This window comes from Cloeon dipterum, chromosome 2 (assembly GCF_949628265.1).
Source record: "Cloeon dipterum chromosome 2, ieCloDipt1.1, whole genome shotgun sequence".
Taxonomy (NCBI): Eukaryota; Metazoa; Arthropoda; class Insecta; order Ephemeroptera; family Baetidae; genus Cloeon; species Cloeon dipterum.
Window position 1 is genome coordinate 2,532,705 of NC_088787.1, and position 12,772 is coordinate 2,545,476.

The 12,772-nt window shown below is 41.0% G+C and overlaps 1 protein-coding gene across 3 annotated transcripts in view; it reads left to right on the plus strand.

The window, feature by feature from the left end:
* Nos (Nitric oxide synthase) overlaps positions 1-12,772 on the plus strand; it is a 77,071-nt gene that overhangs the window by 45,017 nt on the left and 19,282 nt on the right. For all 3 annotated transcript variants that reach the window (XM_065478201.1, XM_065478202.1, XM_065478203.1), the window contains exons 2-3: positions 231-370; positions 2,583-2,745. In XM_065478201.1, the coding sequence (XP_065334273.1) occupies positions 231-370; positions 2,583-2,745 (303 nt within the window). The remainder of the gene's footprint in view (positions 1-230; positions 371-2,582; positions 2,746-12,772) is intronic.

The window sequence follows — 12,772 nt, forward strand, 5'->3', positions numbered from 1 at the left end:
GAAAATCTTTGCCTGCTTCCGATCGGAGCAAACGAGTATGTTCATTTTTTTTATAACAAACGCCCAAGAGAAACGGTTCCTACATCGATCGATCGATAAAATTCTAATGAATTTCAGACTTTATTTGGAACACTGGCAGCTAGAAATGTCGAAGAGCAAATTTTAAATTAAAATTCTGTAACAATTTAGTCAAAAAATAAATTTTTAAATTTTTATTTGAATTGTTTCAGCCGACGCAATGTTCGGAGAAGACGTGCATGGGGAGCATCATGGCGATTCCTGGCCGTTCGGCGTTGAATCCTCGCAACAAGGAGGAAGTCCTGCGGCTGGCCAGGGATTTTATGGATCAATACTTCGCCTCCATCCGCAGGTGACTTTTCGCAACCCCCGTGTTTAATTAAAACGCATCCAAAGCGCGAGAGAGGAGAGAGAGAGAGAGAGAGAGAGAGAGAGAGTATGCACCCGTGAAATCGCTCCCCAGACCCGTCACGCGCTTAATTGACCGCGATGAATGGAGAGAACCGAGCAGCAGAGAGCGGCCCTGTTGCACTCCGGGGCCTTCTACGGTACGGGCCTTGACCGAAAATAAATTAAAAAATTTTAATATCCTTGAGAATTATTAAAAATTTAATTATTTAAGTAATCTTAAGGAAAAGGTTTCTGATTGTTAAAAAATTTTAATTAAAAAAATTCATGAATTAAATGATTGACGCCATTTTGAATAATTAAAACCACTATGGTCCTCACCACCGGGGTCCGGATTGCGATCTGTGTTGGTTCTTGCCGGTCAGAAGTTAAAATTCCGTTGAAATGTATAGCTGTTTGAATATCCGCCCATTTTGAAGCTGCGCAGTAAATTTGTGCGCATCTTAAGCATGCGCAGTACGTTCAGATTGCTTTTTCATCTCACTGAGATGCCAAAACGCATCACTGCGCATGCGATATCAAGATTAGAACCTTCTGCGCAGTCGTAATTCCCACCGAGGGCTGGTTTGCGATCTGTATTGGTTTCCCAGCCGGTCAGAAGTCAAAATGGCGTCAAAATAATTGAGGCCAATCGGTAGAAAGTCCAGCGGCCAATCAGAAGCGTAAAAAAAGAGGCTTGCCGACCTAATAATTTCATTTCCGCGCATTTTGTTACATTTCCATCAGCCTGATGTGCCATCTAATGGTCGCATCGCCAATTACCGGGCTAATCAGCTGTTAGTTTAGAAATATCTACAAAATGGCGCCAATCGTACAATTCATAGTATACATTTAAAAATGAAATTTCTAATTTAAACCTAAGGCCCGTTAAATCAAAGAGGGTGCCGGATGCACAAGCTATATAAAGCCACTTTACAAATTCAGTGGAGCACCAAGGATAAGTTAGGCATGTCACTTTATTAATATCATTTGCCGAAACTTTGTTCAAATAATAGTTTCCGATTTGCATAGCGGCTTAATTAACGAGAGCCGGCCGCATATAATAAAAAAAAGGAAAGGGAGGAAGACAGCAGGTGTGCGTGCGTGTTTCTTATTATTTCTTTTCTTGCTCGCTCGCAGACTTAAATAATTCATGAGAAAAGTTTTGCAAACAAAAAACCAACAGAGTAGCGTCTAATTGAGTCGTCCGTCTGCATTCCAATTGCATATTTTTTTCCACCGCCGTGATTCAAAAATAGGATTTTAGGGGGAAAAATTCTTCGATTGGCGAGTAGTCTGGAAATTAATTAGCTCTCGGCTGAAATAAGCTACTTTAGCTCGGAGATTTGCATAAATTGGAGCTGCTCGGCTGGATAGGTGCATGTCCGTCCGACTCAGTGACAAGTGCACCGACAAACTTTCCGGCCTAATTAATTTCCGCGCTGACGAATAAATGAAATAATTCCGCTCACGTGCTTGGCACACAACTTATCTCAGTCAGCGCCAAAGCGCAAAGCGGCAAGTTAACTGATTTTACTGCTCTCCTGCTCTCGACACTCACAATAAAGAAGCCGGCTGCAAACTTCTAAGAAAAAAATTGCTTAGGCGGGAAAATTTCAAATTTGGTTTGTGTTTTTAATCATACAAATCCTTAAAATCAATTTATTTGTGGCAAAATGCGTCAATTTTACAAAGAATTTTGATAAAATTAAAAAAACAATTGCGCCGCGAATCCAAGCGGCCAATCAGGAGCGATGTGGACACGCCCCCCAGCTGTGGATCTGTTTACCGCGGCATCCATCAGAATTCTTGGCATTAAAATCGAAAAATCGGTCAGAATTTCGTAATATTTCCCTTTGAAAACCATTTTCCTGAATTTTAATTCGTTTACAGGCCCTAAAAATGAAATAAATCTAAAAAGATTTAGCCAACTAACCGTCTAGACATGGACCACGCCCCCTTAATAAACGTAAACACGCCAATTTTTTCCTCTTTTCCCTGTTTTCAGTGTTTTCCCGTTTTACTCTCGCGTAAATCATCAATTATTCTCATAATTAATAAAAAATCGTTAATGCACAGCAACTCTCTGCCCCGTTTTGGGGGCTTGTGTGTTGAGACTGTGCAAACAAAGCGTGATTTTTTGCAATTAGCGAGTCAATTATGGTGTGTTGTCGCAGGCTAAACAGCGCGGCGCATCAGTCCCGGTGGGCTCAGGTGTGCAAGGAAGTGGACGAGTCGGGCACCTATCAGCTGACAAACACCGAGCTCGTCTACGGCGCCAAACTCGCCTGGAGGAACTCGTCGCGCTGCATCGGACGCATCCAGTGGTCCAAACTACAGGTAGGACACTCACAATTTTCATCTAAATAATTCTGAAATTTATTCCAAGCCTCTAAAAGATTAATTTGGGTTAATTAGAAATGTTGCTTCATTTTTTAAATTTAAAATTATCTTGAAAACGATCAACCTCAGATACAATTTTGGTGTTGACGGTTTCTTAAATTCTGTTGTTTTTTCTTCGAGGGGTGCGGTTAATAATATCCACGTCTCGGAAAGTAATCTGCAGTTTTGCACGCAGCTGCCGCCGCCGGATTGAATCCCATGATTGCCAATTACACTCTAAACTTGTTCGCAAACAATTTCTGCCAGAGGCGAAACTCAACTCTCTTCAAACTTGGAAGGCAACAAATAAATCCTCCGAGTTGCAGGCAGCACTAAATTTAAAATCGATCCAAGATTTGAACAGCTTTTAACCGCGGTAAACAGTATTTTAAACGATGTCATGCATCAAAATAGAATGGGATCTCCGTGTATACAGAATTTTTTTGAACAACAAAATCATCGGGAGCCAGATTCACGCGACGCGCAGATATGGCGTTTGGTAGGAAATGGCGGGAAGGTTACAAACTTAAAATTAAATTGACTCGGTAAATTTATCATGAAAATAGCTTCAGCATAATCAATATTATTGTTTTTATATCTTAACAAACAGCTGATTAGCCCGATAATTGGCGAATCGACCGTTAGATGGCACATCAGGCTGATGGAAATGTAACAGAATACGCGGGAGTGAAATTATTAGGTCGGCACGCCTCTTTTTCAACGCTTTTGACTGGCCACTGGACTGTCTCCTGATTGGCCTCGCCACATTTCGACGCCATTTTGACTTCTGACCGGCGGGAACCAAAATACAGATCGCAAACCCGGACCCCGGTGGGAATTTCGACTGCGCAGAAGGTTTTAATTTGGTTCACGCATGCGCAGTGATCATTTTCAGCCTCCCTGTGAGATTTTGAAGCGTTCTGAACTTACTGCGCATGCTTGAGATGCGCATACGTTTACTGCGCAGCTTCAAAATGCTCGAATTTTGAATGCCGACTGATCAACACAGAATGCGGGAATTAATACAACCCCCGGTGAATAAAATGAAGACAATTTTAATAAAATTCTTGATCGATTTTCCACATTTTTAAAGATTCCATCCTTTTGTATACAAAATTCTCATTTCCATCGCTGTGAAATTATGATTTTTGGCCGTTAAAAAGGGAAAGTGCGAACTTCCGCGTGGGTGGTGATGGCTGCTCTCGGCTGAGCACACAAAAGACTCATCTTTTTTCTTTCCCTTTTTATCCCGCTCTGCTCTCATTACGCGCCTGCCGTTTAATCCCCTTATTGGATATTGATTGTTCGCCGACGCCGCGTGGCATTTGCATGAAAAAGGAGTCGAGAAACAAAAGCAGTCGGTGCGCGGTGTCCGAGATTGTTGGGCAACAGAAAAATGAAAGAAAGCAATTAAAATCCGGCCACTCGAGGTTCGTTTGTACATTTCCTTTGCATCTCTCACGATTCGCTTCACATCTGCAACGACCAGCCCCGCGGCCGTGGCTCTCTGCATCGCCAATTGGCCGAGATTCTAGTTGAAGAAATCTCTTCACCCGTTTTTATATAAAATAACGCTCAAAGAAAAAATTTAAATATATTCACCCGCCTCCCTTCCGAGCAGCAGCAGCAGCGGCAAAAAGTTTCTCCCCCGCGGAGTGGCAAACGAGTTTGCGGACGAAATAAGCTTTTTGCTAATCATCCGCGGCCAGAAAGCAGAAATCGTGTCCCGCCCGCCGGTAATCGAGTCGGTGCAGCGTAATGATCTCTCGGCTAAACGATTCTCCGCTCTCTGCTCTCACTCTCTCTCACGCGCGCGGCGCAGTGCGAGATTAATTTTGCGTTTTGACGCCGCCGCGAGTGTTGCTCGGCGGAATTAGCACGCCGACGAGCAAGAAGCAGGGGTAATTTAGCGCCCCGCAACTTGTCAACTCGCATCAGCTGCTCATCAATCCCAACCCTGCGCTTGTTTCCTTTACGCTTTGAACTTTTCCGTACACCCGAAAACACACACAGGCAGATTCTGTCAAAAGAACGAGACCCGAAATTAAAATACTTCTACGTACGCATTATTTTATTTTTTTGTCTTTAATTTTATGTAATGTATAGATAGTTATAAAGTTGAAAAATGTTGCACATTTGACCCCTTCTTAGCACCGGAGGTTGTCCAGCAATAAATTGGATATATAAAAGATATTCGGGGGATATCTAAAGAATAACCGGATGATATCCAAAGGATATCTGGAAGATATACAAAGGATATCCGGAAGATATCCAAAGGATATCCGGAAGATATACAAAGGATATCCGGAAGATATACAAAGGATATCCGGAAGATATACAAAGGATATCCGGAAGATATACAAAGGATATCCGGAAGATATGCAAAGTACATCCAAAAGATATTCAAAGGATATCCGGAAGATATACAAATTACATCCGAAAGATATTCAAAGGATATCCGAAAGATATGCAAAGTACATCCGAAAGATATCCAAAGGATATCCGGAAGATATACAAATTACATCCGAAAGATATCCAAAGGATATCCGGATGATTTACTTTTGAACTGCCTGATGTCATCAGATATCCTCAGACATCAAATTTCTTGCCGGGTGTTTAAGAAATATATATTTTATCTTGTCACGTCCATTCAACAGAAAACAAATTTCTAATTAGTTTAAATAATTTTATTGTGTCTGGAGTCCCTGGTCATGAGAATCAGTAACAGCCGCCTTAAAAGCGTGCAGGAACTTGATAAGGTTGGCTTCGCCGAGCCAGCCGAGGTTGGCAGCCATGTTTTCACTGCAAAACGCCGAGCTTGGATGTTCCATGACGTATTTGCACCGCTTTTCGCTTGGAACCTCCTGTGCGCCGTAAATCCTGAGGAAAACGTCAAGGTCGACCAATTTGGGCAGAAACGTCGACGCAGTCTTCACCAAACCACAGAACATTTTGAAGCAGGGATCGTTTACATCGTTGTGCATGCGGCTCACCGGGCACACGTCCAACAGAAGGTATTCCAGGTTGCCAAGGATTTGTTTGTTGAACATTAGAATGAAAAGCTTCTTTAAGTCATAAGGTCTGAACTGCTCTCTTGAGTACAAGGCGAATGCCTCCAATTTGGGTGCTCTCAAGATGTTCGACAGGTGAAACTGCTTTTGTGCCAAAAGATCGGTGAATCTGAAGAAAGAAGGGTTCAAATTTATAGAATGGACCCGCGGTGATTGATACTTACATGACAGACCACTCAAATTGCTTCAGTTCGGCGAAGGACGTGATGCTGTCATTGTCGTCAGACATTTGCACTCCGTCCAAACCAAGCATTTCCAGCTTTGGACACAATTCGAAAATCCTCTTAAAGCTGTAAGTACACGCATCCTCGAAAAAATGCCTGATTCTCAAGCTGGTCAGATTCATCCCGTATTTTTTGAGCAGCTCGTCCGTCTTATTCAGTGGCAGGTCGATTAAGGCCAAGCTCTTGATTTTGGTGAAGTGCATGAACGGGTCGACGTCACACACCCTGTCCATCCGAAAGTTCATTTTGATCTGAAACGATAAAATTTCAACTCAGGCTCAGTTTAAATTAAATCTATAATTAACTACCCTCAAGTGCGAGACATTGGGGAAAACCTCGTGCACTTTGAGTGGGCAAGGGCAATCCGTGCTCAGGTGCCGAAGAGCCGGTCTCACCGCCTGCTGCAGTTCCGCTGTCAGGTTAGGCGAAAAGTCGTAATATCCGATTTTGGCGTCATCAGCGTAATTCTGCAGAATTTCAAGATTGGGCAGATGCAACAGACAAAGCTGTGTCAGCATTCTCTGGTTAATGCGTGGATCGCCAAAGACGAACACTTTCAGGCGGGAAAAACTTTTCTTGAATTTCTCCACGTTTTCTATTCGAAGTTCGAGCTCGGGAATAATCCTGACGATGAGGTACTCCAGTTTTCTCAATTTCCTGCAAATCAGCTCCACGTCGATGTAGTGAATCTGGTACATTTCCAGGTCAAGGTGAATTAATTTTGTCAGCTTCCCGATTGCGAGGCACATTTTCTTAGTTGCGGCTTCGTTTCTTTCTTCACTGCTGCAGTGTCGGAGTTTCTCGTTGACGATCAGCGATTGGACGTTGGGAGCGTGAATTACAATCAGTTGCAGAATCTATTCCATAATAAATTTATTAAATTAATTCATGTTTTTAATTAGTTCAAACCTCGGTGACTTTGTTTGTCTTCAGCAATGCGGGGCAGAAGGTCATGAGTCCGTTGAGTTCAATCTTCTTCGTTTGCGGACTGAGCAAAAGTTTAAAAGCCCGCAAGAGAAATTCAAAAATTTCGAGGTCTCCATCTACTTTTGAACACTTCAGTCGTGTTAGTTCAAGCATAATAATGTCACGGGCAAAGCCAGCTGAAAATAACAACTTAATCGAATTGATAGTGCCACTTTTAAAACAACTCACGCAAATTCAAAAGCTTCTCGTTTTGTTGATCAATGAAATATCTAATGTTCTTCACGATTAACCTGACAGCGTGTTGAAATAAATTGCTCCCGCTCCGGCTCAGGTTCTTTAGCCGTTTTTCCGTTAGTTTCAGTCCGTGTTCGTCGTCCATGGCGAGGCAAATGAAGGAAAAACGATTGTCGAAATGTAATACTCAGGCTTGGGAAAAGGAAAATATTTTTAACTTTCCTGCAATTAAGAAATATTTCTATGTCTCGTTTTACTAATTTATTTTTTGTTTATCGTCCTCAGCACAAAAATATATTATTAAAATCCACACTTCAAATATACAAATTCTAATTTTTCAAGTTTTGCCACTGAAAATTCAATCCTTTCGATAAGCCTGTAGGAATTTGATCAGGTTGGGGTCTCCAAGCCAGTTGTAGGCTGCGGCAGCGCGTTTTTCGTTCAAGTCCTTGGACGAATCCTCAATATGGTCATTTTCGAAACTCCTCATTATCAAGGGCCAGGTGTTGTTTGTGCTGTAGAAGTAAAATTGAGGGTTTAATTCTTTCAGTTTCGGGAGAAACGCGGAGGCATTCTTGATCAGGACGCTCATCTCGTTGAAAGCAGAGTCGTGAGCTTCGCCAAGGTTGATGAACATGGTTCGCGTCATCTTAAAACTCTCCAGTTGTTGCAGAATTTTCTGCTCCTTGATCAAATCAGAGAGCTGCTGCAAATCCTTAGAGTTTTGGTAGATTTTGCAGCTGAGAGACACTCTTTTCAATTTCGGCGCTGACAGAATGTTGCTTAGATGGACCAAGCATTTTTCTCTGTGAAAATTATGGAGTTATAAGTGCTAATTTCTTCTAATTATTATTCCTACTTTGGAACATTCCACTCAAAATCGATTAGATTGCCAAAAGAACTATTTTTTTCAGAGCTGTCGAGCATGTCCACGTTGTCCAAGAAAAGCGTCTCCAACTTAGGACATTGAGAGAAAACTCTGTTAAATTTCAAACTGAGAAGCCGGCATTTCAGATTTCCAATTTTCAGGACGCGCAGATTGTGTCCGTATGCATCCAGAATTTTGTTCACTGCATATCCACAATCCACATTCATCAAAGTCAGGCTGTCGATTTTCGTAAATCTCAGCAAAGCATCGATTTCGCAGTTACTGTAGCACTTCTTGAGCTCGAAAATCACCTAAAAATCAGATATTTTTATAACATTTCAAAAGATTATTCTAAAAAAACACACCTTTAAATTGATCACGTTGGGGAAATTGACGTGAAATTCTTCGTGCGCCGGCACCGTGCACAAATGCTGCAAGGCTAACCTTTTTTCATTGAGCCGGAAAGTTGGTCTTCCAAGTTCTAACTCTTGCGGAGCGTAACAATTCGCGTAATTGTGGACAATCTCCAAGTTGGGCAGTTTAAGCAAGCAGAAGTGCGTGAACAGATTGATCAACCTTCCGGAGGTTTCATCAGCCCTTTTTATCTTAAACTCAGTTTCTCTGAACAGGAAAACTCTCAGCCTGGAAAAACTGGCTTTGAATTTGACGAAATCCGCCTTGGTGAATTTATCGAGGTTGCAGTCGAAGGAAATGTTGACAATCAGATGCTCCAAATACTTCAATTTCTTGCACAGCTTCCTCAATTTCGAGTATTTAACCATGCCGTTCTCCAACTGAAGTTTTCGTAAATTCTTCATTTTAATTATTACTTTGAAAATCTTCTTTTCGTCCACCAGAATTTCTTCTGTTGTAAATAAGAAAATCAGGGATTGCAGGTTCTCGGCATTTTTTGCAATTAATTTTAAGGCCTGAAATTTGGTGTAGGTTTAAAATTATCATCAGGACTTAAAATCTTTAAATCAAACCTTTTTAACGAATTCCTTTTGCTCATTTAAGGGATGTATTTCCTTTAATCCGGATATGGTCACGTGTTTTGATTTTCCCGAGGAAAGCAACAGGGGTAATGCATCAAATAGGTTTCTGCATTTTTTCTCGTCATGTAGGCCCGTTTGATTGGTCAGTTTGCTCAAAATTTTAAGCCGTAGAACCCAAGCTTATTTATAAATTTTGTAAATGAAAGTATAATTATTAATAAATTAAACTCACGCAATTTTTTCAACTCCGATCTCGTATTTTTACGGTCGAGATAGAACTTGATGTGTTGAACAATCTTCCTGATCGAGATCTCTTCTAAACTGTCACTCCTGTGGATGATTTTGAGCCTCTTTTTTGTCAGATTTAGTCTCGCATCGTCGTCCATGATGTTCGCACAAGCTACAAGAAGTTATTATAATGAAAGTAATAAATAACATGTTGTTTTGTTTCCTTAACGATAATATCTATTGTTTTAAATTGAATGCAATATAAACAAACGTGATCTATCAATCTGTATAGACATTAAATATTTCAAAATTAGAGCTCTTTCAAGAAACAAATCTTTCAAAAGAATTTTCTTACGTTTAGCTGCGTGATATTTGGAAAGAACTATCTCAATTCCTGGCAGTACTTACTTGGTTTTAAAATATCTGTTTCTCTTTCCCTTCTGGAGGAGAATAAAAAACAAAATTCCAGTCAGGAGAATTTCCTTTGTTAAAGAAATAAAAAGAAAATAGACTGAATATTTTCATAACTCATTGAATTTCTGGTATTTCTCTAATGTTCTATAATTTTTGAATTAGAATTAAAAACAATGTTCAAGTTTGTGCTGGTTTGTTTATTTGAAAACGAAAATTAACATCTTGTTATTGAATGTCTCAAGCAGTCTGGTGAGCAAGGGATCATAACTCTTGAACGCTTTGAGTTTCTGCATGAGTTTCAGCGCCGACAAGTACGCAGGATCGTTTTTGTATTTTTCACCGACAACCGCATCCCATTCCGTGAGGAAAAAATTGAAAACGCCATCGACGGAGCTTAATTTCGGGAGAAAAGCCGAAGCGTTGAAAATCACGTGTCTCAAAGGAGGAAGAACTAGGCAGGAATCGCATGCGCTGTGCTTGCTCTCCATAGGGTTGGTGATCATTTGAAATTGCTCCAGTTGGCCCAAAATGCTTCCGTTTTCTATCAATTCCGACAACTCGCGCAAGTCCTTGCAGTCGTAATTGCTTATTCCAATCAAAGCCAATTTCTTCAATTTCGGTGCTGACAAAATGTTTTTAAGATAAACCGACCAGTAACTGCAAATTAAATTAAACACAGAGCTTAATAATTTTTCAAACGTCTCGCTCACCTTGGGATATTCCAAACAAATTCAGTCAATTCGTCGAAAGCAGTGATCTCTTTGAAGTCGTCTAGGATGGAAACGCTGTCCAGAAAGAGTGATTCCAGTTTTGGACAACGAGAGAAAATGCAGCTGAATTCTAACCGGAGATACCGGTCTTTTGGAATCCCGATTTTCAACGAGCGCAGATTCTGTCCGTATGCGTCAAGTATCTCGTATATAAACTCCTCTGAATCGATTTGCATCAAAGTCAGGCTTTCAACCTTGGAAAATTGCAACACTCCTTTGATTCTGTTCTTCAAATCATGAGAATCTCCTGCTGTTGTTATCTAGAAAATGAGTTTAAATTAATAAAAACTCTTCAAGATTGTATTTGACGAAGTTTCTGAGCTCACCAATCGATTCCTAAGGATCGAATTAGGTAAAGTGGACATTTTTTCCGACCAAAACGTGCAGCGCGACGTGCGAACTTTTTTCCCGCCAAAACAATAAGAACGTAAATGCGAGAACTGCGCATGCGCTAGAGCTGGTTTGAGCACTTGCAGAGCAACTGCCTGTACGAATGTCTTCTTTGGCAGATCCACGCATCTCTGACGCACGCGCACTTCTCACAAATACGTTTAAAGATTTTGGCGGGAAAAAAATTCACACTTTTTTGGTCGGAAAAATGTCTACTTTACCTAACTCGACCCTGAGGAATCGATTGGTGAGCTCAAAAACTTCGTCAAAGTTTGTGCAACAATTTTTACCTTGAGGTGCGTGACATTCGGAAAAATCAAATGCAAATTTTGGGCATTGGTCGGCACGGTGCACAAATGTCGGAGAGCAGGTCTCTCCGACGAAACGCGAAGAGATGCATTTCCGTCCAGCGCGAAATCCTGGATGGAGTAATTATCCGCGAAATTCTGGACAACCTCCAATTTGGGAAGATGTTCGAAACAGAATCGAGTGAATCTTTCGAGCATCTCGATCGAGTTTCTCCTCGGGAAGTTGTCGTCGAAGATGAAAACTCTCAAATTGGAGAAGCAGATTTTCGAATCCTCGATTTCCGCTTCATCCTGGTCGTCGAACTGTTGGTGCAGAGCGACGTTGACGTCTACGTACTCCAATTTTTTGAGTTGCTTGCAGAGCGCTTTCAGATCTGCGTAGCCTATAATTTGGTAGTTCAAATGCAGCTTTTTCAGGTTGCCCAGAATTCCGATCGTGTCGCACAGTCTCACATCCATCAGAAGCATTTCGTCTCCAAAGATTGTATCATTTATTATAAGAGTTTCGACGTTCGGGGCTTGGCAGTAAATCATTTTTAAGACCTGATGTTGGATTTAGGTTAATGAGGATATGGTTTTTATGGTCAAACCTCACCGCTAGATAGTTTTTCTCCTTTGAATCTTGAGGAGAGAAGGACAGAATTCCATCTAGACAAATTTCCGTGGTTTTCGGAGAGAGTAAAAGAGACACAGCCTCTAAAAGTACTTTAATCATTTCTTCTCGATCTGGTTCTGGGCAATAGGACTTGGTCAAACTCTGCAGGATTTTCTCTCGCAGATTATCATCTGAAAGGCAGGCATATTATTTAAATATTTAATTGATTAACAAAATTATATTAAGACTTGCCCAAATTCCTCAGCGTTTTCTTTCCATCCTCGGTGTCGACGAAATAATCGATATGCCTGATGATCTTCTCGACAGCTCGTTCCGCCAAACTGTTTCCTCGCAGGATCTTGTTAAGTTTCGTCTCTGTCAATTTCAGTTTTTCCACTTCCATGTTGGCTGCGAGTCTGCTGAATATTGAATATTCAAAACTGTCAAGTGCCCCACATTAATATATATGACGCCAGACAAAGAGAGATAATATTATTTGGTTATTACGTACGTTTATTCTATTTAACAAGATTTTCAACGTTAAAAACTGAAAATATGAAATGGGTTAATTTGATTTGTTAAATATTAAATCAAAATATGTTTTCGACGGAACGGAGGAACTTTGTTCTTGTCTTTGTTATTAATTTTATTGTTATTATCTCTAATAAGAATTTTCGGGATGTTTTGTATTCCTTCCGGAAAATTCCTAATCGATATTTGATGTGTACGTTTTATTTTTCTTTGTCTCTTTGTCTATTTCTGGGAAACGAATCTGTCAGAAGGCAGGCGGACAGCTGCTCACACACAAGGACTGCGTATTAATATAGCGTATATATCCGCGTCAGTCAGCCAGCGAGGCGGGGGATAAGTGTTTTGCCACCTGCAGCTCGATTAAAAATTGACTTGGGGTTCGATTGGGACAACAGGTGGCGCCCGCCGCGGGGTTGCTGCTGTCTGATGC